The sequence below is a fragment of the Amphiprion ocellaris genome, chromosome 23 (assembly GCF_022539595.1).
Source record: "Amphiprion ocellaris isolate individual 3 ecotype Okinawa chromosome 23, ASM2253959v1, whole genome shotgun sequence".
NCBI classification, from domain to species: Eukaryota; Metazoa; Chordata; class Actinopteri; family Pomacentridae; genus Amphiprion; species Amphiprion ocellaris.
Genome location: NC_072788.1, coordinates 9,465,436 through 9,492,427, shown reverse-complemented (window position 1 = coordinate 9,492,427; position 26,992 = coordinate 9,465,436). Strand labels below are relative to the sequence as shown.

Here is a 26,992-nt window from a genome sequence, read left to right as displayed (position 1 = left end):
ATCCACAGGGCACTCAACGGTTAATATTAAGTGACTCATATCCTATGGCATTCACAGCCACCAGATCTCAACTGAACTGAACACTTCTCAAAGATTTTGGACCAGCACCATCTTTTGGAAAAGTGGCTGCAGTTTTTAGTGTTTGTACTATCAAACACAACTGATGACATTGGTGATCTAAAAATATTGATTTATGCAGCTTTAACATCTCAGTGACCTTAGTTTAGGATGTAATACTGTCTCAATGTACTGATTCAGTTGTTATAAAAGGGATGAAAATGACCTTTTACCAACATTATACCCTAATCCTTATGATAAAACACATCTTACAATCATATTTTTACACATTTATTTTGATACTCAACTGATTAAACTTACAGTATAATTTTAAGAGTAACATTCAATATGCTTAGAACAAAATCATACAAAAGAAATGTAAAGCTTGCATATTCCATTAGGGGTTTTTTTGTCATTTGCAACGCCATTCACTTAATGAATAGAAGCACTTTTAGACTTCAGAGTTCGTTAGGTTTTTCTTAAAAAGAATTTGGCAAACACCTTTTTTTTTGAATGTCATGCTTTTGCAAGCTGCAGTAACATTTGATTTTAAGTGCAAAAATCTGTTCAGAACAGGTAGTGGATCGCAGTCCTTGTTTTATATACATTTTGTAGCTTGTCAACATTCAATATTTTCAATGAACAGAATGACAGACTCATCTTGAGCAGACATATTTACACATACATTTAGTTTCCTTCGTCTTCGGAGGAACAAATTATGCCCTCTTAGCAGATTTACTCATTTGAGGCCACTAACTTCAGCTGAGATGAGCCTTTTTAGTAAAGAAAAGTGAAATTACGTCACTAGCCCAACAACTGTGGTTATATTTTCAAACTTGTAAGTAAGGTTAATTTCCCTGACATCGCTTAAACACAGGTCCTTTGCATTAAATCGATAAAGAGAGCTTCTATCTACTTTGCCACGTATAGTACCTCTGATCTAAAAGTTGTATCTAAATGGGGATTTTCTGTTAGTGTATGTTTGTCTAAGGTGGCATTAGCTATATCCAGTCCAGAATATTTCACCTTCTAAAACAACAAATCACTCCTTCTTCTCTTTTTTTTTCAGTCATACGCAGTATAATCTATAGCACCTAAGGTAACACTTTCCACTGAACAACTACACTCTAAGATCTTAGTTATTATAATTAAAGGTTTGTGCTTTCAAGACATTCCCTGTATGGAAAAAGGAGAGGGGGGTGTGATGCTCTATCACGGCCAGAAGGAGGCACTGTGGGCCCATCCGAACACAAAACCCCTAACTGATAAGGCAACATACTGTACATTACCACAGGGTATGAGGATACGAGGTAAGTGGCAAACACACCTGCTATATCCTCAAATGAGAGTAAAACTAAACTAGTTCCTTCCTCTCAAGTCCTGGTGTTTTATTTTGGGCGTATAAAATGGGCGTATTAAACAGAAAATCCAAATAGATCAAATTACATTTCCGTTTTTTTCACCTTCAGGAATGTCACCTGGAGTTTTAAGAGAATACCAGCAGTCTGAGAAATCGTAATACCTGTGAAAGTCTGAGAACCCATGAGAACAGGTAATAGGACAAGGCCATTGAGAAACAGTCAAGACACTACTTGACCCAATGCTAATTTATGAGAGGAAAACTATGCAGGAGTTGATATTGAACAGTTCATAAAGTCTGGTCCTTTCTTTTTAGTGGAAGACGTTTGATTGCAGGAGGGACAATAAGGTGCAGCCCCTCACAAGCTCAGGTCAATGATGATGTGCTCAAAGATCTGCGTGTTTCCCTTGAAGCTGGAAGAAAAAATGAAGTCCCTGCGGTCAGTGGAAACCACAGTGAATGAGCGCGGTGCCTGGATGTACACCTCCTTGAAGCGGTCAAAGAATTTCTTTTCATCATCCCACAGGTAGATTTGTGAGAAGGTGTAATCGCTCCCCAGAGCCAGGTAGTAACGCTCTTTGAAGGAGAACGGCTGGAGGATCATGGAACCTCGTGATGGCAAAGCCTGGATCTCTGCGAACTGTTTGGCGCCCCAACGAAGAACTTTGGAGTCACCGATATAGCGCGTCATCGCCAGGTAGAGCTCCTCCTTGATCCGGAAGTGTTTCACAGCGACTACATCCTCCATGTTGGGGATCTCGCCCTGCAGGACAAACTTCTGGTTGCTCCGGCTCCACTGGTAAATCACAGGAACCTGCGAGCGGCTTGCCAAAATGAGGTGGGCCTTCCCGTCCAAGTCCAGGAACTCTGCATCCGTGTCGCGGTACCACTCGTGCAGCGACTGGTACGAATAAAAGCCGTTATCGTTCCACTTGTAGAGGGTGGACAGGCCCGCTTTGGAGCTGTCCGCAATCACAAAGAACCAGTCGGAGCCGATCTGGAACACCTCGATGTCATTGGGCTTGGAGATCTTGGACACCTCAATGTCCTGGAACTTACTGAACCTGCTCTGGTCCTCGTCAAACTTGTAAATGTGGGAGCCGCCAAAGAGTTGAGCCACAATGACAAACACCTCGTTCTCGATGACAACTGACTTGCACCCCACAATGGACTGACCTGAAGGGCAGAACAGACCGATGACGTAAGGGTGAAGCTCACTTCCATCATTCTCAGACAGTTTGTTCAGACATTGCCTTACCTGTGATGTTATCATAAGTCCTGAAGTTCATTTCTATGTGATCCCATTGCAAAACCATGCAGCTCTCTGCGTTGGGAGCAGCAATAGTCACATAGACGTCATTCTTATAGCTGAATGTGTCAACAGACAAAGACTCTGACGCAACAGACTGGTGGAGGACGAAATCTGCAGAGAGGTACATCATGATTATTTACAAGCTGAAAAAAACTGTCAGAGCAAATCCACAGGAAAAGAATAACCTCTACATGTCTTAGAATGACCCAGCTGAGACGCTTGATACTGACGCCAGTTAGATTTGAGAACAGGCCAGCTGGCTCAGGCGTTTCTCACCCGTTGAGATGCACTCATTGTGCAGGCTGGTCATATCATTGAGGCGCTTGTCCTTCATGTCCTCGGGTCCGGCACACACGACATCCGACACTGTGGCATTGGTGTTCTTCAACCACGTCATAAGCCACTTGGCTCTGCAGTCACATTCAAAGGCGTTTCCTCGCAGGTCCCTGCAGCAAACGAGTACAGTGTCAATGCCGACTAAACAAAGTGGACAAACCGAAAGGCATCTTAGAATAAAAGAAGAGCAGGAAGATAGGCATCGAACTGGATACAAAAAAAACAAAAAAAACCCTTACAGCTCTATCAGTGAGTCCAGGTCAATAAAGAGGTCCCTGGGCAAGGCTTTAATGTTGTTGTTTGCCAAAGACCTAAAAACAACCATGACGAAGGAACACAGCAAACGGTTGCAAGTGAGATATTCATAATTACTGCAAGGAAATGGAAATTTCACGTAGACTGTGCAGAAGTAAAAGTCGTATTTATTTAGCAGTCCCTGGTACGTACAAGTGAGTCAAATCCCTGAGTCCTCTGAAGGCATATTTCGATGCAGTCTCTATCTTATTACTCTCAATGAACCTGTGGAGAGAAAAGAAACATGGAATTATTATGACATTTCTCCAATTAAGAATACACAAAAAGCAACTGTCTAAAACTGAAAATTAACTTGCACAGTTCAATACATCAAATATATCCCACAACTACAGCATTTATAGTTTAATCAAGGTAGTTTTTATATGAATAATGTTGCACAGCAATCCTATGCTGACCCTAAAAGACCAAGAAACAGTCATACGCATACTGTGATTATAATTGGTGCCTGTTTAAGTCACTTTGGAGGAAAAATAATCAAGTCACCCTCTCCTGCCACATGTATTTTTATAAATTTTGGTTCCATAATTTGGCGAAATGCTTTGTTTATTTCCTTAATTACAAGGTTGTGGTCAGGATTTGTGCAAATACTGTGGTGATAAGTGAAGAGATTCTACTTTGGCAGAAGTGGAACCACTAGAGGGCATTAGGTCGATGCTTCCCGGCCACATTCACTTTCTGAAAGTGCCAGCATCCAACCACATAACCTCATAACCACGACAACATCCCCAGAAGACTATTTCATTATGTTAGCTTACAGTGAAATAACATACAAACACTGTCTTCGTACTACTTTGACAAAAACAGCAGAGGAACTTACAGGTACTCCAGATGTGGAAGGCCTGAGAATGCATCATCCCTTATAGTTGTGAGAGAATTGGAATTCAAAAGCCTGCGGAGGAGAACAACAAATATGTTAATGATGCTCAACAATGCACCATTTAATGCTTTTGTCTGGAAAAAAATAACACAATCAGGTCTGTATCCAGAATAGATCCAAAATGCTCCAAAAGCACAACTCTCAAAGCCAATACATGCACAGTCTGGAGTGGAATAAGTTATTAGATGACCACATTTAATGACCTCTATCATCATTTCAACAAATCGTTTTAATGTAAAACACGGTGCTAAGGATTGATCCTATTGTAATTAAGCTGCAACACACTAAAAAGACAATTATCTTTTGGAAAATAGTTCATTTCAAAGAGACTGGTGGGGAAAAAATGGACAAAACATGTATCTAGCTGTAATCACTGTGTGCTAAGACTCTGCCACGCCTTTGTTTATGCTGACATCACAGCTGTCACTGGTGGAGTAACAAAGTAGATTGATGGCTTCTGGTAAGTACAGTGTGGAATCAGGCGGCACTGAAAGCTCAGGACGAGATTTCCATTATTTATCTCCAGGTGTCCAGCCCCCTTTTTAAAAGCCTTCCCTGCTCTATAGCTTCAAAATGCACCAACAGACTCACAAGACTGTATCTGCGTTAAAGTCAGGCACGACAAAAAGTTGGACACGCATGTGCTGCATAGACATAAAAGCCTCACTAAACCTTTCTGTTATTACACATTCACGCTTGTTATTTATGTATAATGAGTGCTGTGTTGAGTGAGAACCAGATTTCTTCATCAAATCAGCCATTTGACACAGCAAAGACATATTTAAGTTTGAAAAGTGAACAATCCGGACTAAATCTATCTGCATAGAGCCTCTGATCGAACATGACGTTTAAAGTGCTCTTACAGGAGCTGGAGAGATGGCATGTGAGAGAACATCGCCTCTTTGACCTCAGTGAAAGTCCCATTGACGATACTCCTGAGAGGATGAAAGCAGAGAAAATAAAATGCTGTCAAAGTGATCAATCGGAGCACAGAATGAACCCTGCACACGATCAGCTCTTATTCTAAGGTTCTGCATTGGGAGCAACTGGAGGGAAACTTAACAAGCTGCATATTATACACGCATACACTGTGCGGCATAATGTTCAGTTTTTTTTTTTTTAAAGGAGAAAAAGATCATGCGTGTTGTGTACTCACAAGGAATTGATGTCGTTGGGGGTAATCCTGGGGATGTAGGAGTACCCGACGCAGATGATAGACTCCTTGGAGCAGCTGCATGCTGAAGGACATCGGAAAGGCTTTTTCAAATGAGCCGGTTGACACAGGAACACAGAAAACAATGCCCAGATCTTAAGAGTTGGCAGCATCTTTCTTGCCGGGCTCGCATGTGTGAGTTTTTTTTTTTTTTTTTTTCCTTGCCGAGAGCACCGATCGAGGCAGATGGCACCAGCGCCGTTTCCACCCTGCACCATGAAATGCTGCACTGGCTGCCTGACATCAGCAAATCAGCTGCAGCTCCCCTCCGTCCACTTTAATTATTTATTAAGTCAGGGCTCCCGCTCGGATAACTGTTGGTTAAACAGCCACGTAGCATACATTGAGAATAAATAAATAAATACATGAATGAATATAATAATTGAGGCGTTATTACATAGCGGATTTGGTTTCATACATAGTTGCACCAAATCTTGCGCGCATGCCTATTTTTGAATACTCATCGCAAATCTAATTTCACATCATTATTATTTTTAATATTACCACATGCAGCACACAACACATACACAAGCATGCATTTGTAGATCTTAAAAATAAATAAGTTATTTCCACATTTAGCATTTTGGTTCCAGTGTTGACTTAATATGAATAATGAGGAGAGTAATTCTTCCAATTCGGGGCTCATTTAAATATGCTTCATATCAAAGTCTGTTGAGGCGTTTCACTGATATGTGTGGGGCTTATATAATATTCCAGTGCACATTTTTGACAGACTGGAAGCTGTAGATGAGTCCCTCCTTCATATGTAGAAGCTTCAGAGGCGCAGAACTGCAGCACCACGGACAGCGCCTCTGTGGCAGCCGCTGGACTGAGCCGCTGGAAACAAAAACCCTGGGAAATGTTCCACTTAACTGTACAAGCTAAAACGTGTTACGTTACTTGTGTGTTTTAAAACAATTTAGAGATATTTTACAGATATTATTTTGTTAAATTACTGATAAAATGTAGTAAAATTAGAGATATAGTATTCATTCACACATTGACTGGAAATACAAAAAAACCCTCATAAATCTGCATTTTCACGAAAAGCGTTTTATTGTTTTACCACATTCGGCCACGAAAATCCACTATTTCTATTATGTTTAAATTATCAAATATAGATGCTTTTTGCCTTTTTATTTTAAAGAAAACAAAAATGGAAACAAAGGATTGAAAACTGGTGATTATTTTTTAAACATTTATGTATTTTTCCAGTTTTGTTAAATTACAGCTAATAAGTAGCAAAATCACAGGGGAAAAACAGTTAATTTATATATATATTTTTTTTTTAAATAACAAAAAAAATCTGTATTTTTACAGCTGACATTACATTCTTTTAACAACATTTGACTGTAAAATTACAGTCATTTCAAAGCAGCTATAGATCTTTTAATTATGCAAAAACTGTAAATAATGTAAAAAATTTTTTTAAATGGTCATTGTTTCTTTGATTGTAAAATTGTACCATTTACTGCATTTAAATAAAACAATATATAATTTTACAAATTTGCCAATTATATGGACAAAAGATGTATATTAAGGCTTGAAAAAATTTTATTTTGTAGCTGTCATTTTATAGATTTTTCCTGTTTTGTTAAATTACAGATTTAAAAAAAACTAGCTAAATCACAAGGGGAAAAAGTGCATTCATTTCCATGTTAACTGTATTTATTTATTTATTTATTTAAAAGGGGGGGGGGCAAAACTGTTAATGTCAACATCAAAAATCTATATTTTTACATCTGCTAATTCCTCTGTTTCTGATGTTAATCCACGTCTCACATTATTGTAAATCTGGTCAATCAAACCTGCAAATTAAGTAAGTGCAGTAAACATGTAAGCATCTGAATACTAACAGATGAATTACATATAAATAAATGGTAACTTAAGAGCTTACACTGGATCTTACTTCCACATAGAGAAATCTATAATAGTTCTTTGGCTACACTGACGTAGACACATAGGTGCAGACCAAAGACAGAAGCCAATACCAGCTGTGAAGTGGTTGGTATGAGTCCCAGAGCATAATACTGCCACCACCATGCTTGATGGTAGCTATGATGTTCTTGGGGTTGAAGGCCTCATCTTCTCTCCTCCACATATTTTTGGACTCTTGACCATCCCAACCAGTTGTCTTTCAGCCAAAGATAATAGTTTGTGTTTTCTTTCTGATAATGGCAGTGGCACAGCAGTACCATGCACATTTGGGATCTATAGCTGCTTTGAAATGGCTCCAGTTGACTTTCCTGACTGGTTCAAGTCAATGATATGCTTTTTCAGACCTTTGTTGAGCTCCTTAGACTAGACACTGAAGTGTCACATGTATCTTATGGGCCCTGTATCAACTGACTCTGTGAGTCACCAGCTGTAGCCAACTGTAATCACTTATAAGAAGTTAAGAGGCCATGGCACTAAGAAAATCTGATTAACACAGCTTGCTACAACACCAAAACTGATGATTCAAGTTGCTGTATGCATACATTTGACAATGGTTTCATCATTAAAAAAAATGTTGAGATATAGGAGCCATTGGAAACTCAACAACACCATGATACATTTGGTCTCTACAAGTGTATGGAAACTTTTGTTGACAAATATAGTTTGGGTTTGCTTCGCTGGCAGCTTGCAGTCACTGATTCAACTATGAATTCTGCATCATATCAAAGAGCAATTGAAGAGCCCATCTGTCGAGAAGTGAAGCTAAACCTGAAGTGGACCTTTCAGTGGGATTACGATCAAAAGCACACAGCAAATCAACAAAGGTATGATCCAAGAAAAACAAACAGAAGGTTATAGAATGGCCTTCTCAAAGCTTAGATTTGAGTCACACTGAAATGTTGTTGGGGAAACTGAAGGGCACATAAGCCCTCAAACATCTTGCAGATGAAGAAAGTTTGCACAGAGGAATAAAACATTTCAACAAGCCAATGTCACAGACCAACGAAGAATGACTCAAGAAGGTATTTCTCCTAATGGAGTCAATACATAAATGCTTCTAAGGCCAGAGGTGTACTTACTTTTTCCTCAGAGGAATATTACATCTGTTGTGGCCCTTTTAGTACCAGTCTGCAAATCTGTGGCCCCTTCTGTTCCACTCTGGCACTCTATCAACACTGAACTCCTCTTGGCAGTTGCCGGAGCCCAAAGCGAAGGGCCATTTGTCATCCAGCAACATCCCCAGGGTACTTAAACTTATGATTGAGTGTGGAGAGAGAGGAGAGCCAGCAGGGATACTTGTAAAAGCAGGCATGAAGGTAAACAAGAGGCAGCAGGTTGGTTTTTGCCTTTTTAACATGAGGACAACTTTCACACTGATTACTTTGCATGAAAAAGACAGTGTCATGCCTTGTGCACTGGAGCTCTTTTCCTATTCAAACACTGCAGCAGACTTGATCAATACTAGGGATCCTTTAAAACTTGCCAGTTACATAAAAAGTCTCTTGATTCCCACGGCAACTCTGCAACATCAGCAAAAAGACGAGAAACACAGCAAACTGGTGACAAGGAATAAAGCGAGAGGGAAAAGACAAAATGTGTTTTCAGTCTCATGGAAATGAAGGCAGCATTTCTTCACTAGTTGTGCATATTTAAAGGCAGCTACTTCAGTACATAAATCAAACACTCTGTACCGCATTCAAAAGCAGTCATTAAAACCACCCGCATTCGATCATTTCCTAAATCTGGCTGATGAGGTGCGACTTTTGGGGCCTGCAAAGGAAACCAGCGTTCATGAAATAGCTCTTTTGTGGAAGCCAGTGCTGCATTGTAGCGGCGCCGTCACACCGCACGGTGTTTTTCCACTATGTTTTGTTAATGGTTCAGTACAGCTTGGGAACAGTGAAAGTGTGCTGATACAGCAGCCTTATCTATGCGAGTCCGGCCCATTTTCAAAGGCTGCTGGGTGGATTGGTTCTGCTGTTGCTTTCTGCAAGACATGCACGCTGACCTGCATTACTAATTGCAGCTGAAAAACCCAACAACATGTGCTGACTGCATACATTATATCACTGCACACCTGGGCTCCTGCAGAAACTATGACAGCTGGTGCTTGCTTTCTGTTTTGAGGCATGTGTGAGGGGTTTGAACTTGTGAAGACGCACCATCAAGCTTGATAATTCACAGAAGATGAAGGGGACAGCGCAGGAAGAACATGGACAGTGCATTATGGAAATATAGATTAGTCATCAGTAAGAGAGGCCTTGGGAGGAGTCTATATAGTGCCTCAGGGTCCTACCTGCTCTGTTTAATAATGACTGAGACAGTAGAGCAGAGGGAATAAGAAAAAAAAATGGAAAAATCTGCTGAAATGTGCAAACATGAGTGAAGACTTGTGTGATTAAAAGTCAGTTTTAGAAGCATGACAGAAAAACTAGAGGTCTTAACTGGCTAATGTCGCATCCAGACTCATGGTGAACATCTCCTTCACTAAAAACAGATGTGATGTATGTTCGGTGTACTTCATTGATTATCTGTTCCTTGTGATCTGCTCCAGAGCCTGAAAATAAAAGGAGCTAATACAATCTACAGGGTTCAGACAGAGTTAATGGCACAGCAGCATTTGGATCGTATTACAACACACTGCAGGAGACGAGGCACAACATACTACATTAACAAGCTATATTATTTCATCTATCAATGAATGGAAAAGCCTAATGTATTCCAAAAATAGAATGCACTTTCAGTAAGAGCTACAAAAAGAGAACAATCAGTTTTCAAACTCAAAAATTGGCTCATTTCCACCATATTTCATCCATTGACGGAACTTCTGAGAGATCAAAAGGCTTTAATTTTTAAAAAAAAGACAATTTCTCAGTAATCTATTTGGAATACAATCAAGTAAAGCTTTTTTTTTTTAAACATAGATAGGCAATAATGCATCAACAGCCTCTGTGGACACTAACTTTAAATCAGTGGTTTCTGAGCATATGCTCCTAAGCAGGATTTGCATGCAGGTTTTGTCCTCATAATATTTACTAATTAGCACACCTTCACAGAGGAGGGAATTAATCAGTGACATCAGCTTGTGTCATTTTCATTTGTAATGAACATCTGCACACAGCTCCATTGCCAGCTGTCACCAGGCATTGACCTTATTACAATGTCTGGACTGGTAATCCGTCAGAAAGCGTCTTCCAGAGTGCGTACACACAGTCCAAATCAGGAGAGAAGCAAGTACCAGCAGCAGACGGTCCAACTTTTCCTATTTCAGCTCAGTCATTCTCCAGTTGCGACTTCCTGGTTCAATGGGGAACCATTTTTCACTGCATTTCCCTCTTTCTTCAGAGCCTTCAGGCATTTGTCAAGCCTCTTCATGCACAGTGTCACGTCTTCTCGAGTGATACCAACAGCCGAGGCAGCATTGAGGTAAGGACACGGGTACGACTCCGAGTGAGACATAAACCCGCGGAATGTGTGTCCGCTTATGGTCTGCTCTTTGCCCAGTGGAATTACCCTAAAACATGAATGAGAACAAGAGTAATGTAGCTCAATGATTAGAGAATGTAGATAGAAGTTTGATGTAATCACCAGGTCTGAAAACCAATTCAGAGGTGTAATACCACTGGCGGCCACTCAGGCTCCAGATTCCCATTCAAAAAGCGTCAAACTTTCTCATGAAAGATCAAGTAAATGCATGTTTCCCACAACTCATAATGATGCATGTAGCTTTATTCACGCCTTCTGATTAGCATCCTGGTGGCCCTTCTGCAATAAATTCCATCATTAAATAGATATTCAGCCTCGAAGACAGGGATGTTGGAGGCTTGACTCACGTCTGGGAGCATATGGAAGTGACTGAGCAGTAGTTTGGAGGATGTAAACGTGTATTTTCTCAATGGTTTCTGATCTTAATTCACTGAATATGCATATTTGCCATTATCTGTGTACTTAATATGCAAACCACAAGTTGGTGCTTATAACCAAAGAAAAGGACACAGCATCTTAACAAATCTAACTACTAATGTGAATTGCAGATACCTCTTGCTAACTAAGTTAGCCAGCTAGCTAGCAGTAGCATTAGCTGATAACTTAATACAACTCTAACTCCAAAATTGTAATATTTAACAGCCATATATCGAAACCAAAGCTTCAAAATGGTCGTCCACAAAGCAGAGGGTGGAGTCATGAGGGCTACGTCCACTTCTTTCATACAGTCTATGACAGTAACGGATTTTGAACGGACTGGGAAACCTTACAGTTACTTATTTTTACAGTTCTGATTTAGCTAAAACGTACCTACTATTAAAGCTAAATATTTGACTCAATACAACATTGTAAAAACAAGCATTAAGAAACAAACTGTCTGTACTTTGTCCTTCTATGGTTCCATCACTATAATAGTGTTTCAGAGGTGGATAGGAAGTTGAAAAATTGGTACAATTTTGAACTGTAGTTGGTTTTAAAGAGTCGACCTCTGTAATATTGTAAACAATACGTGTGCTTGTCAAATCTGGCAAGGTTTCACCACTGTCAGCGCAGTTTAGACTCACTTTAATGTGAAATCAATTACTGGCCAGCTAATAGGAGTATGTGCACGAGAGAGGCCATTATGGTAGAGAAATGCACTGTAATAAGATGTAGATCTCTATTAATCTAACTCAGAGAAAAGCTCATCGTTGATGTGCGGGAAAAAAAAGCCAGCCCACACCCACAACAGTCATGCTTGGCACTGAGAATACTTCAGTTAATGAAAGAGCTACAAATGATTATGATTAATGTGTGTCATTGAAGCATAAACCTCGAATGTCTCTCATCGAGGATGCTACAGAGATAGGAGGGGAAAAAAGTAAACTGCATGCTCTGACCTTGGAAAAATCTTCACTTAGTAGAAAGCAAGTAAAGAATGGGCTATTCCTTTAATATTTTTTTAATACAATTGAGCCTATAAAATCTGAACAACACAAAACAATCCTGACAGAATGACCTAAATAAATGATTTATCCTGAATATTTAAAATATTTAGATGGTCTCCCAAGGTCCCCCACCCCCCCACAACTTCCAATTCTGTATTAATGTAGACCCTGTATTTATGTTCTGTACCTGTAGGCAGAAGGCAAGAGTGAAAACTGACAAATCCTCCTTCTGCTGCTGGGAAAGAAAACGCTACCAATGGGAGCAACAACATGGCTATCAAAGGTGCGTCACAGCTTGTGCCAGCTGGCCCAGTGGAGACAGCATCACTCTGGATAGTAATGGAAACAGCCTGATAAGATGGGCCGTCTAATCTCCTAAAGTAGTTTCCATTTGGCCATATTCACCAGATCCATCTGCCTGATTGTTGATTTCCACTGGACATTTTGTTTCGCAAAACATGGCGCATCCCCTCAAACCCATTTCTGGCTTTTGTTAACTCCATGTTATGTCTCCTCTCCTCTCAATCGCCCTTTCAAAGCATTCATACCTGGCTCCTGACACTTGTCGGGTGAACAACATGGAGCCGAGCTGAGTCACCGCCTTGTCGCTCTCGGCCTGGAGACCATCCAGAGACATGGCTGCAGGAGGGACACCCAACACACACAAACACACAAAGATCTCACGAAATAACCGAGACTAAGGAAACGCACAAACACAAGGTCAGAAAGATGACTTCCACCAGTACAAATAAACCAAAGTACGTGACAGTGTGGGGGGACCTGCTGGTCTGGAATCAGCACATCGAGCTTACCCAGCGAAATGGGGTTATGTGGGGTGTGAAGCAATCTCTCGCCGTGTGCAGAAGCCAGACTCTTCAGCTCCTGAGCCAGAAACGAATAAATCTCCTGCAAGCCATGCACACACAGACAGAAGGCATGAAGAGACAGAACAAGAGGGAGCAGGGGCCATACAAAAGAACTATAAATAGTAGCACAATGCTCCTTTTAAACACTGCCACAGTCTGTATTTAACAGCAGCAGCCTTGGTGGTGTTTTTTTTTTTTTTTGCTCATCATGCAAATCTACACTGGTCCAAACCCTTCCCTCCCCCCTTCGCTCTCTCTCATATCTGCCTCTATCCATACGTTTCCCTCCAAGCCTCAGTACAAGCGGTATGTTCACCTCCTGCATCTTTGTCTGCATCCCACATCTACCTCTGGGATCAATTAGGGGCAGGAGAAGAAGAATACAAGCTTTTAACCCCAGATTTCGACATCCATGTGTTTAAAATATGCTGACAAAGTGTTCAGTTCAGGGCGACTGAATGGAGGCGAAGGGTTTCAGGGCACAGATGTGACGAGCCCAGAAGCCACACAACAACAAATCGCAGTGTTTTTTTTTTTTTTTTGTTGCCGGCTACTAGCACCAGATTCCCCAGTGAAGCGCTGCACATTAAAGGATCTGCTCTCTGCAACAGTGGGTGTGTTTCTCAGCATACTCTGCTGACTCATACTTTCCCAGTTTGAAAGCTTCAAGAAGGAAAATATTTTCTCTGTCAAGAGCCAAACACAAACAGCGTTTCAATGATGTCAAGTGTCTCTAAGTGTCCCTTGTTCTCTAATAACAAAGGGCAACTTTGCTATCCCGGAGGAGGCGGGGTGCAGTCGGTGGAGAGAGTGCATGGCTACGACGCTGCAGACAATAAGTTGGTGTGTGTGATGAGCGAAAAATAAAAGGAGTAAGGACACACACACTCTATCCGTTGGTTCTTTTCAACATATAGACATTTTCTAAACACTGTAAATGAACCTCAACAGATAGACTGTCTGAATTATTCAAAGCTTGTGACCCCTGGAGAGATGTGAGGAACTCTCTCAGTTTTGCAGACACTATGGAAAAACTGCTTCTGTACATTAATTATGCATATAGCGGACCAAGAGAAATCAATAAACCTTGATGGTGTCGGGTCATGCGAGAGGCCAGAGGAATTTCCTAGATGTATATTTCTGCTACAGAGGTTTCACACATGGTATTTTGGGTCTGTGCAGCATCCCAAGTGTCATTTTTAGATACGAGCCCCTTAGGTAGTGCGTTTTCAAGGGATCTCATTAATACAGAATGCCAGAAAACAAGAATGCAACCTCTTTTCTTCTGCAGATGAAAGATGGGTGAAATATTTGAGTCTTCGTGTGGTAAGAGCATCAAGAGAAACAGATTTAGCCTGGGTACAGCACATTTATGGTACAGCAGTTCAGAGGTGTGAGAATGCTGCAGTGCCTACCATTTAAAGAGGGGAATGCTGCATTGTGAGCAAGTCTGCTTTAAAGCAGCGAGCCACCAGGGGATGTTTTCTGAAACTTCTGGATCAATTTTATCTTGCTATAGCATACTCTTCCCTCCACAAAGCTCACTGCTGCTCGCTCAAGCCTTCATCCTCAGTCCGAATGCAGCTGAAGCAACAAACACTCATAACATGTCATCGACTGCAACTCAATACAACTTATGTAACAGTCGTTGTTGCCATTTTTAGGGGGAAGATGTTGAAACGAGACACATGGGAAACATACCCAGACTCACCTTGATGCATGGCTGCAGTGTTTTTATGCAAATTCATATTCTTATGCTAATTTGAGAGCATCCAGCAGACATCACACCCGAGTGTAAGGAGTTATTTTTAGCCTCAAAAGAAGTGATGTGCTCACCTTTCTTTCTGACAGGTATTTCTTATAGCCGTTGGCACCCAGAGTGAGAAGGGTAATGAGGACGTCAAGGGAGGGTGAAGCCGACGCTCGCCCTGGACACACAAGGCCAACAAGAGATTTTGTCAGTCAGCTAAAATAGTAATTCCCTGTGAAAACTAGATTAGAGGCATGACAATACACTCTTATCTTAACTTTTTAGCAATAAAATAATGTTTTATAATCTGTAAAGGTGAAGCCTTTTCTGCATGTATACAGCAAACCTGGTGTCACTTTTCTCTGAGTGTGTAGGACTCCAGCTCAGAAGTGGCCTGACAAAAGAGAAAATCTGAAACTGTATCGCCACAGCTGACAGCTCAGAGGTAGGGATTGAATTTGAATACTTTTTGAGTACAAACAAAAATGTGCCTATAGGACAGAGTATCAAAAACTGTCAGGCATCAAAAGCTGACAGAGAATGCTTGGTCAGATTCTCTGTCATTTAGATTGTTCTCATGTCTTGGAATTTCTTGAAATGTGGCACAAAAGCTCACTTGGATTCCACGACAAACAGATTGGATTTTGGTGGAAAAGGTCAAACATAAAGGCCACTGTGACCTGTGAATGATTCAAAAATTCATGTGATAATTGCTACAAAATTTCAGAAAAATGTTCAAAACATTTTCTTGCTATGATTCAATACTATAGCTCAGGAACATTATGGAAGTTTATAACCACAAGGCACTAATTCTATTTTCTTACTGTTACGAAATCACATAAAAACACCACCACAAAAACTCACTTTATCAATGAGTATCAAGCCTTGTGTATTTTATTTTCTATTGTTAGAAGAAATATTAATAAATCACATCACTGATTCACTCTGTGTGACGTGTTCCTTCACTGGGACAAACACGGCCACTGTAGTTGATTTTGAACCCCACATAGACTATCCTGATGCTGTAAGACCTCACAGCAAATCTGCTACAGAAAATGAAACACAGAACGCTACAGAAACTTAATAGACTCCTCTTTGAAAAGGTAGGCAAGTGCTGCAACACTGACAAGTTGGTTTTGGTATAATAAACTGCCACCTTTATCCTTTAAAATCATATTTTTCCTCATTCTGGACAACTGGTGCATTCTAATAGCCATACTACTATAATATATGGTATGTCAGAGAAAGATTTAGTATGCTCCAATACATACTGTGCTAAATATAGTATACCAAAGACACCAGCTGGATTTTGCAAGCCTGCATGCTTCTCTGCCCATTTATGTCCCATATAAATAGAAACAGTGTAAATAAATTTATGCTACTGAGAACACACAAAAAAATGACAGCTGCATTATGCAAGTTTAAGGCACAGTATTGTGGTGTAGTATGTCCCAGTCGTATGCATATTGCATGAAGCAAGATGTAGTTTGTTGAGGCATCTGTAGTATGTACTTAACCCTCGTGTCGTCCTGCGGGTCAAAATGGACCCGTTTTAAAGTTTGAAAATGTGGGAAAAAATATATTTTCACAGTGAAACTTCTGATGTCCACATTTTCAACATTTTTGGGAAATCTTTGAACATTTTTTGGTGAAAAAAAGGAATGTTAAAAATGTTTCTTAAGAACATTCACAAAAATATCTACCAAAATCCAGTGAAATTCGCTGGATTTTGGTTGATTTTTTTGTGAATGTTCTTAAAGAAGATATTAGAAGTTTTACTGATATATATGTAATCACTTTAGATATTTTGAGGATTTTTTTGGAAGATTTTTACTCATTTTTTGAAACCATTTACAAGAATTTTCTTTCCAAATTTGGGGGATTTTTTTTAAATAAAACTTTTAAGGGGAACTTTTAAGGAATTATTGGAATTTTCTTCCTGAAAGCTTTGCAAATTTTCAGAAATTTGGGGAATTTTTTTGCTGAATTTCTGGATTTTTTTCAGACAAGGAAACAATATTTTTTGGTGCCCATAAACGAGGACAACAGGAGGGTTAAAGCAAAAAAGAAAAATAATGTGATCTGGAATGTGGAGTACATTTTCAAAGGTTTGTCACTGTGTCCTTCAATCAGATTTCTATGACTGTCATTAATCTACTTATGTATTTATTAAATAAAAAATAAAAAGAAAGAGCTCAGCCTCTGTATTGTTCACACTCACCGGGGTACATCTTGCTTATCTCCTGTATGAAGGACTCATCAAAACCTGCAATTATGGCACCACCTACTGGAACCATAAAGTTCTTGTCCAAGCTCTGTACAAAGGCGTCAATTCTTCCCACACGAGCCCCCTGATGAAAGACAAGAAAAGATGTGAGCAACCACCGAATCGGTCGCCTCTGAGAAACACAAAGGTGCTTATAAATCACTTTTTCCTGCAAGTGCAAGAAAAGCACATTGGAATGAGTAGCTGGTACCTGCTGTATGAGGTGCATGCATTTGGACGACTGTACTCCGTATGCGTTGTTGACGATGTGGGGAATGTTGTGTTTGGCACACACAGCAGCCAGCTCCTCGAGCCTGCAGCACAGTATAACAAACACTCCTGTTAGAAATGATGCATACTGTATATCCACACTTCCAAAGTAAGCAGCTTACATCATCTTCATTTGAAAAATATGACAGGTAAGTAGTTTAAATGATTGCCATTGATAACAATCCTCATGTGACATCTTGGAAAGCCGAAGGGCACAAATATAAGCTAGTATTACCTGTCAGGGACCCGCGGGGCAAAGCAGGATGTAGTTGAATGAACACACAGGATGTTCTCGGCTCCGAGCTCCTCGATCTTGCGTTCAACTGCTTCCAAGTCCGTCCGCAACTCATCGCCCTCGAGAACGTTCTCCACAACTACTGGTTCAAAGCCTAATAAAACAATCAAGTCTTTTCTATGAGGAAAGAACACATTTGTGACCAGCGCTCACATGTTGGATGGATGGATTTACTTTAAAAGGACAACAGAAAGTGAAAAGATTCAGTCTTAGCATTATTATTTCTGTTTAGTAAAGACATTTCACATGGTGCTATGAAAAAAAATTTAATGGAAACATCAATACTGAGGTTCTACCGTCTCCCATGTTTCAAACACCTGCTCAGTTTGTGAACAGGATGCAAGGCTGACAAGACATCGGATATTACTGTCATATCATCACCTGCTGTGATCATAGATTTGAAACAGGACTTCTGGTCGATGCGAGGCCAAATGATGTAGCGAGCCTTGGGTCTCCGATGACGGAGGGTCAGGAAGCACAGAGTCAAGCTCATTCCTGTCGCCATGGGAACCACAAAGCAGCTCGCCACACTCCGGACGCCTGTTGGAGGACAGAGCGCGCTTAGACTTCACATGCTGAACATCAAGTTTAGGTTTTACTAAGTTTTCAAAAAGAATGCCTACACTGCAAACATTTCAACTCTAATTTAAACAATGTAATCTTAACTTATCCTAAACCTTTGATATTCCGTTTTATTTTGTATCTAGTATGGTCCAGTGTCCTGAACAAGTAACAAAAGACATCATTTTGGAGGAATACTTAATATTAAACTAATAACATGTACACACCTGCAAGTCTCAAGATGTCCAGCACAACTGAGTTGGTCAGTTTGTTGAGGAGACTGGATCCTGCAGCTTTAGGCTGAATGGCAGCGATGTCACCTGACCTACCGATGCCATGGATCAACCTACACAAAACAGCTGAATGTCACAACAGGAACTCCTAAACTTTGACATGCAAAACTGATATTTCATAAGTCAGAAGATCAGATGTGCATGGCAAGATTTATGTTCCAAATATGTGAGGAACAGCCTGATCAAGACATCACTACATGAGGCGATTTTAAACAAAATTAGTGGCTACATTGGTCAATAATAAACATAAAATGGACATGACAGAAGTCCTAACATAAGACAGAGATAGCTCACTTTAGATAATATGACCTGCAGCAAATGTGGAAATTCAGAAATGATAGCACATGAGCTATCTCCATGACAAGAGAAAAATCCATCCACTCAAGAATGCAATGTCACACTTAACACAAAGCAAATTACTCAAATCTCACATTTTCACCTTTTCAAATTTTCTGCTCAACACGGGACAAAGATGGATAATTTCACCAGTTCTGTAAAACTCCTGGTTTTAGTCCTGTTCTAGAACGTCTGTAGCTTTCAGTACAACTAAGATTCTGCTGTCCACACCCCCTTCAGGAAGAAAACTCTCTCCGTGTCTGTGATGAGCAGCGTGGAACTAATCAGCCGATCACACAGCCATCAACTTCTGTGACTCAGTGAGACCAACAGGCATCAGTGCTAAATTCTTTTTGCAGAATTACAACAGAAAACATACAGCCAGATCGAATAACTCAGGCAGCCCAAATCTACAAAATTCATGTAAAAATATATCTGCCAAGTACCTGAAAAACTGTGGGAAAATGGCAAATCTAGCTATGAGAACTACCAACTATTATAGAACTTTCCTCACATATCCAGTATGGATCAGGCTCTAATGCTGACAAACTCAAACCTGTAATGTCGTCTTGCCACAAGGCTGGACGCCACCCGGCCTTCCCTCTCGCCGACACCACAGTTGCCGAGGAAGTTATTGCTGTCCATCACAGCCAGCTCGTTCAGAAAGAGCTCGATGGTGCTTTCGCTCCATCCTTCCTCTGGACACTTACCCTGTAAACACACAAACGCACAATGTGAACAACGGGATGGGTCTGCAGCGACCTTTTGAGAGGAAACATAAAAGTACACGCTGACCTTACCTGCTCCAGTAGGTGTCTGATGAGCTGCTCATGGGTACGACGTGCCTGAGAACCCTGTCGAATGTACGACGGAGACACTATTTTCTCACTCAGGGTCAAGTTTTCACTGTTCATCTCTGTCAAACACAGAGCTTCATGTTAGCATGAAACAAAACATAATACAGTTTTGTCCACCCAAGAGCTCTAATAAGTTTTTTGTAGTTGAAGGAGGCTCAAAATCTGGGCAATTTACATATTCTTGTCATAACTTCCACAGTCCCCTTAATGGTCATTTTTGAATTACATTTTGGACAGCAGATACCAGGCTCTTTTATATTGTGCTTAAGCCTTCATCTGCTTTATTGGCATTAGTTCAATTTATTTTCGGCTCCTCGGTCTGTTGCTTAGAGGTAGTTGAACTTTTATCAACCTTTGACAGTGTCATCAGCTTACAATTCTAAGGACAATTATTAACATGTCTTTATAAGCAATAGGAGACTCAAAAAAGAGGATTTTTTTGTTGTATTGTGGCAAATGTGGGGCCCGAGAGTTTGACCTGTAGAAGGCACGAAATAGTCAACATAAACTTGACCCTGCTGATTTGATTGTAAACCATTTATCCTCGGTTTCTTTGATGTGTTAATATTTGTCAAGTCTCCTCACCCTCTGAAACCCAAATAATATATTGTAGGAGTGCCTCTTTAACACGTTTTATTCACATTTATTAAACAGAAATGACAGCAAGTAACTGAAGAAAGAGGGCTTAAGCATATATGAAGATGAAAACTGTGAAAAGATTTCTTAGAAAGTGTCAGAAACAACCCTGTATGTGACAGAAACTGAGCTGAACATACACATATCACTACGTGTATTGCAGTGTTGGTTGTTTGGCCTGTTTGTCTTTTTACAAAAGTAATAATACTTTCATGAAAATATCACTGGACGTATTCATGGGTCATTCTGATCCAAATTAAAGCCCTTAACCCTTTGATGCATAACCTGGGTCAAAAGTGACCCAAATCCAATGGAAAATGGGTATCTCCTCATGTGGTCTATGCATCAAAGGGTTACAAATGTACTTTACAGTTGATAAGACTATTCAAAAGGCGTTTTATCAATTTTACTTAATAGTAAATTAAGTAAAACTGATGAAAACAAGCATTTTCAAGGTGTACTTTTATATATAAATAGCTGTAAATCATCATGAATAAGCTTAATTCCAAGACACAAAGTTTTATAACCTGCAGTCCAGCTGGCTTGTACTCATTGTGATATTAATGTTGAATATTATATTGAGGTAACGCCGAAATAACTTTTGGTTTTAATGAGGGTGGTTGCTCCCACATTCTGTAAAGTGACAGACACTGGATTTTAAGTACTTATAAATACTTTTTTACCCCCTGATATTACTTGGCTGTCTCTGAATGTGGGTCCTTAACGAACATGCTCAAATGATTTCATCGCACTGCAGGTGCTGGGTGTTTTTACTGAACTTTTAATGTCAAGCTTCACTTCGCTGTGCACCTGCAACCTGGAATAACCTGCAGAACCATCTGAATATTGACTCATCTTTATCCTTAGGGCAAATTCAGCCATTTCATTTTACTTGCAGCTGTTCTTGTGTTATTTGAATCATTTTCAATGAAACTATATATCCTCTATTTAATGCTTTTATTGTTTTTCTAACTTTGTTTTTTAATATTTTATTCTCATCCAAGTTTATTATTTGCTTGCCTACATCTGTTATTTTCTTGCTTGGCTACATTGTAAACCAGGCCTTCATACATCAATGCAATCTAAGTTTAAATAAAAGTTGAATACATACGAATGAATAAAGTCTGCTGGGACCCTAACAATGTCTGTAATGGTTTGTCTAATTAATTGCAGGCTGTTGTTTAGTCACCTGTGTTTATTTTTGACAAAACAAGGTGCAATGACACTCCTGGAAATACATGGCTTCAACCTCAGTGAAGCATTTTTATGACAAAATGTAGTCATCCACTAAGTTAGTGTGTGAACACAAAGCTTTATGAATAAAATTATTATTATCATTTGCACATCTTAAGTTGTTTACAACATATACTATGTAATTTTGCACATTCTCAGACCAGTAAGATGCACTTTCTTGCACACTGCCAATGTTTATATCACTTTGTGTTACTTAAAATCCCTCAGACTTGCGAAACTTTCTGTTTATGTGACTTGTAACACTTCCTTTCTAAAAATCTTTCTATTCTTCTTTAAACATTTCCCCACTTGTCTGCATTTACTGTAATTCTGTAAATGAGCCACATCAAACTCCTCTTATGTGAAAATCTACCTGGCAACAAAACTGACTGATTCTCTTTCATACGTTAATAGTGTCTGTTACCTTCATTTACTGATAGTTTAACAGCAAAGCAACAGAGAGAAGCAGCTGAGGAAAACTACATAATAAACTAATGTTACACCACTTATCGACTGCAGAAGACAAACGTGGCTCTAATTAATTACCTGAAAGTTTGGTTCACGTGTGACTATCTTCACCACAGTAGCAGGAGGCTAAGCTAAGCTAATGCTTCACGGTACGAACAACACGGTGTAGCTTCAGCAGGGTTTGCGTTGGTATTTAAAAATGTATCTTCTTACCTCACGGGTTTTATTAAAAGCTCTCCGAAGGTCAAACTGCCTCCAAGCAGGCATGAAGTCAGGCAGCTGCAGCAGGAAGAAGCATGGAAGCAAAGTGGTGCTCACGGCTGGTCACATGACCGCTGAGCTCAGATCACGTGACCAACGTTGCCGTCACCCGGTTGGACAGACGAAACCGGAAGTGTTGCCGGAAAATGCCGAATCCAAAACACAGAACTAACAAACACGTAACCTGTAGAACACCTGTCTGCTTTGACTTTTATGGAAAATGTTGTCGTTTTAGTATCAACATTTTATTTTATTTTATTTCTCTGCAAATTTTTTATAATATATGATTAAAGAACACATTATTAACAATATATGGTTTTGATTACATATAATTTCCATAATTTAATTAACCCCAATTTCCTCAGTGTTAAGATTCATTATTCATTGAAATTTCACCAGAAATCTATGATAGAAACAAATCAAGGAGATAAAAATGTAATAGAATTTTAAAGTGCATTTTCTGGTTTTGGAAGAGAACATCTAAAAAAAATCATAGCAATCAAAAAAATAAAGGAAGAATATGAGGTGCTACAGAGCGCCTTCTTCAATTTAAACATTCAATGAAATAAGGAACATTTACTGTAATAACTCTCTGATTTCAGGTTTAAAACACTGTAACAAACTCTGAAAAAGAAAAACACTTGCCAAAGAAGAAGCATTTTTATATCCATCATATACAAATAGTCTAATCTATATCCAGATCCATTATATATTTATATTTTTTTAATATGTAACTGCCAAATATGTGTCAACCTGCCACAGCCTGAGGGACAGTAAATAACCTGGGCAAACAATCACACACACAATCTCTCACATGTCTACATATAATGCCATATATATTGTGTTAATGTTCAAATTCCTGTTATTGAGTATTATCCAAATACTTCAAAACACTGTAAAATATTTTATAAAACAGGTTTTAACAGTATTTTTAAATTACTGACTGTTATTGTTCAGGCTTGCTTATTGTCATTCCGTGTGTATTTGCATACACAAAAACTAGAATGCTGTTCGACATGTTACAAATGTTAAATCTGTTAAATTACAGACAAGACAAAAGTCTTCAATTACATCCTATCAGGCCAAAAAATATATATCAATCATGTACCTTTTAAAAGTACTTTTATAAATGGTGATTTGTTCTTTTGCGATATCTGACTGTATAATTATATACAGTTTAAATCAACAGAAGATATTAACAATCAAATAATTTTACAGATACTTGCTGTGACTTGAAAAATGAAGTTATGCATATTAAGGGCTGAAAATGGTAAATCTGCTTTAAACTGTTACTTCATAGATTTTTCCTATTTTATTTAATTACAGTCAATATCTGACAAAAAAATAACAAAACAAAACTATTAATTCGCATGTTAACTGTGAAAAAAATGGCCAAAATTTTACACATTGTTAACATCAAAAATCTGTGTTTTTACAAATAGTAACGTGTAACCACAAAATTACGCTGCATTTACATGAGATAAAATATAATTATTTTACAGATGTTTGCCATTATTTTCATTGTTTTTAAAGTTTTTGAATGGCATAGTAATTTATTTTTTTAACATATTTTTCGTCCACTGTTGCTGCCATAGCTTTTGTGTTGTTTTGTTATTAGAATTGTTATTATTAGTAATAAATTGAATTCCACTGAAAAAGGCAGTCATTGTTTATTAATAAAATGATGTTAGATTTAATAAACATTCATTCTCATCTAACTTCTCATCTACACAGCTACACACACTGATGATAAGGATGTAGGATGGAAATAATGTCAAAAGAAAAACCTTTAATTTGACACTTGAAAATCTTATTAATCAGAATTATTTGTAATATATTATGTATTAATATTTATAATAGATGAACAGGTGACGGAAAGGTTGCATTATTTTACGTAACTGGGAACACTTAGGCTCAGTGACTCACAGAGACGACGGTGCAGAAAACAAGAAGACAAATAAATAAGTACATAAAATGGCATTTTTTAAAAAAATATATATAATTGTAGTTTATGTATAAATTGCAAATGAATAAATAAGCACAGATACACAACTTCTATCACCAAAAGTCAAGTTAACATTATGCAGAACCGCTCCTTTTAGATTTTTACTGTTTTATATATATATATATATATATATATATATATATATATATATATATATATATATATATATATATATATATATATATATATATATATAAAAAGGATTAGTATCACTAATACCTGTCCATGTGTGCAGCATTTAGTCAGAATGGAGCAATTTTTTATTCATTTTAAATAATCCCAGGCAATAAAATACATATAAATGCACCCTATTTTATAATGTATTATATGTTTTGAAAGATATATTTTAGTCCTCCCAGCTTTCAAAAAAACATGTAGTGAAAAATACATTTCCATCTGAAGTGTAAACAACATAAAATGGGAAATATTAAAAGAAAACTAAGAGTTGTCCTTAAGTGCAGTGTTTGAGAAAATGCATTTAGTTACTCTCCAACAATGGATAAGTGATATTTTAAACTTGTTCTTTTGCATTTTATCCGGTTATTATGTCAATACAACGCATGATATTGATAGAAAATGTTGCTTTGTCAATGTGGATGAAATTACTGACATAAATAAATGCAAAATAAATTTAAGACTTCCATAAAATCAGTTTTTTTTAAAAAAATCTGCACATCAAGAAACTCCCTTACATTGAGATTTAATTTCTTTAGAGCTCAGTTTTGTGAAATGTTACCAAATCTACAGACAAAACTCCTCACAAGGGGCATTTTTAAAATAAAAATATATATTTATATCATTTTGCCCTGTGATAAATAACCTAACTGTAGTGTGATTCTATAGGTGTCACACAGGTTAATCATTTAACATTTCAAAAAAGCCCCACAAAGATGGAACCAAAGAAGTCCAGATGTGACAAACAGCTGTAGCTCGAAAACAAACGCAGATAATCCTCACGTTTTGGGGTTTTTTTTGCTGCAAAGGGGAGAGAAAGATGGCAATTTGATGGCATAGCAGGGCTCTCAACTCAACAGCTATGCCAACATCTTGCCTTCCTTCCTGAACCCAGTTTGGGTGTTTTTTCACACTCCATTAATGAGCTCAGATCCATCCAGAGGTGGAGGTGAAAAGGAAGATCCACTCTGATCTTCCAGGTTTGTGGGTAATTTAAGAACATTCCGTGTTAAAATACCTTCAGAAGAAACACACAGTGTGCCTGATATGTCGACGGATGATTTGAGGTTAGTTCCAGAACGATACAGCCCCATTAGGACCGCGCGTAAAATGTCCCAGGACGCACCGAGAGAGAGCTCATTTTGGATGAAATGTAACAACTGGAGGCCCCATTCCCTCCAGTCCACACGCCTCTGCCCCCAAAACCCTTTGTCATCACATCTACCTGTTGCTGTGTGAGGAGCAGGAATCCCACCACGTCCTTCTGTGTCCAGTCGTAGATCCAAAGTGTCCCGACATCAGGCGTCAGCGCGCAAAAGAAGTCGGCTGAGGGTGGAAGAGATAAGTCTGCCTTCCGCCGCCCACTTCTCTCGTGGCAAGCCAGTGTCAGCAGATGACTATCACCATTTTTTTTTTTTACAACGTAGTAGGTGTGTTTGTAGGATTGGCGTTGCACCTTTGGGCGCTGACGAGGAATCCCATTGGCCTAATTAAAGAGGAGGACAATCCTGCGAGCGATCCGGGGAAGAAGAAATCCGTCCAAACCTGTCAGGACTGAAGAATCTTCCTCCTCGAAAATCCCCATGAAATTCTACGGTAAAGTCATTTTCAACAGTGTATTGAAAGAAGAAGGACAGCAGCTCGACATGCATCCATGAGGACAAGAACAAAAAAGTCCCAGTTCAACAGAAATCAGACTTGCTGATGTGAACACAAAATGACTGCAGGGTCTGGTTCATTAATGAATCACAGAATGATTCAAAACTCGTCTAGACCAGAAAGTGGTCGTTGCCCAGGACTGGACGCATCATCACTGCATCCCTGGACATTTTTTTATTTCCATACAAACACACTAGATGCTAGGATGCAGATGTTACTGATGGACCCTTCTTCCATTCTTTCTTTTTGGTTTTAAAGATCAGCTGTTGGCCAAGAAGTGAATCATGAAGGAGAACAATCAGCAATAGAGCATCTATGCCCCACCAGAAAGTTACTTCATAGTTTTACTTCACCACATTTCACAAAGAAATGATGTATTTTTACTCCACTAGCACATTTTACATTTTAAGAAAGAACAAGAAAAATACAAAAACGTTAAACTGACACCTCAAGTTATGTTTCAGATGAGTGAGATGCTCAACAAAGAGACATTTTTTCCTCTGAACTTCTGAGAAAACTGACTCAGAAAAGGTAAAAAAAAAAAAAAAAAGAAAGAAATCTTGTATTTGACATATAAAGCAAAAAAAAGTCACTATTCTTCCTCATTATTCACCTCAGATTGATCGTCTGACTCTTCGGAGAAGCTGTGACTCATAGGATTGAACATATTTAACAGTAATATCACCAGATCTGCTGATCAACATAAAGCTCAAAGTGATTACTTTTCCCCAAACCAACTGC

General features: G+C 38.9%; 2 protein-coding genes across 4 annotated transcripts; both read right to left on the bottom strand.

The window, feature by feature from the left end:
- Positions 1–332: 332 nt before the first annotated feature.
- lgi2a (leucine-rich repeat LGI family, member 2a) lies at positions 333–5,906 on the bottom strand. Its single transcript, XM_023277818.3, has 8 exons — positions 5,414–5,906; positions 5,121–5,192; positions 4,198–4,269; positions 3,513–3,584; positions 3,305–3,376; positions 3,006–3,175; positions 2,676–2,840; positions 333–2,593 (listed from the first exon to the last, which is right to left on the bottom strand). Exons 1-8 carry the CDS (start codon positions 5,686–5,688, stop codon positions 1,776–1,778), a joined length of 1,716 nt encoding a protein of 571 aa, XP_023133586.2. The 5' UTR covers positions 5,689–5,906; the 3' UTR covers positions 333–1,775.
- Positions 5,907–9,002: 3,096 nt separating this feature from the next.
- sepsecs (Sep (O-phosphoserine) tRNA:Sec (selenocysteine) tRNA synthase) lies at positions 9,003–24,209 on the bottom strand. Of its 3 annotated transcripts, XM_023277830.3 has the most exons (12): positions 22,366–24,207; positions 19,759–19,874; positions 19,515–19,669; positions 18,557–18,675; positions 18,150–18,308; positions 17,709–17,862; positions 17,415–17,517; positions 17,159–17,288; positions 15,024–15,115; positions 13,134–13,227; positions 12,870–12,960; positions 9,003–10,922 (listed from the first exon to the last, which is right to left on the bottom strand). In XM_023277830.3, the coding sequence occupies exons 2-12, from the start codon at positions 19,870–19,872 to the stop codon at positions 10,685–10,687; spliced, it is 1,449 nt and encodes a 482-aa protein (XP_023133598.2). In that variant the 5' UTR covers positions 19,873–19,874; positions 22,366–24,207; the 3' UTR covers positions 9,003–10,684. The 3 variants fall into 3 exon arrangements, with proteins under 3 accessions (XP_023133598.2, XP_054863806.1, XP_035807572.2); XM_055007831.1 differs by lacking the exon at positions 22,366–24,207 and having other exon boundaries at positions 19,754–19,874; XM_035951679.2 differs by lacking the exons at positions 12,870–12,960; positions 13,134–13,227 and having other exon boundaries at positions 22,366–24,209.
- Positions 24,210–26,992: the final 2,783 nt, after the last annotated feature.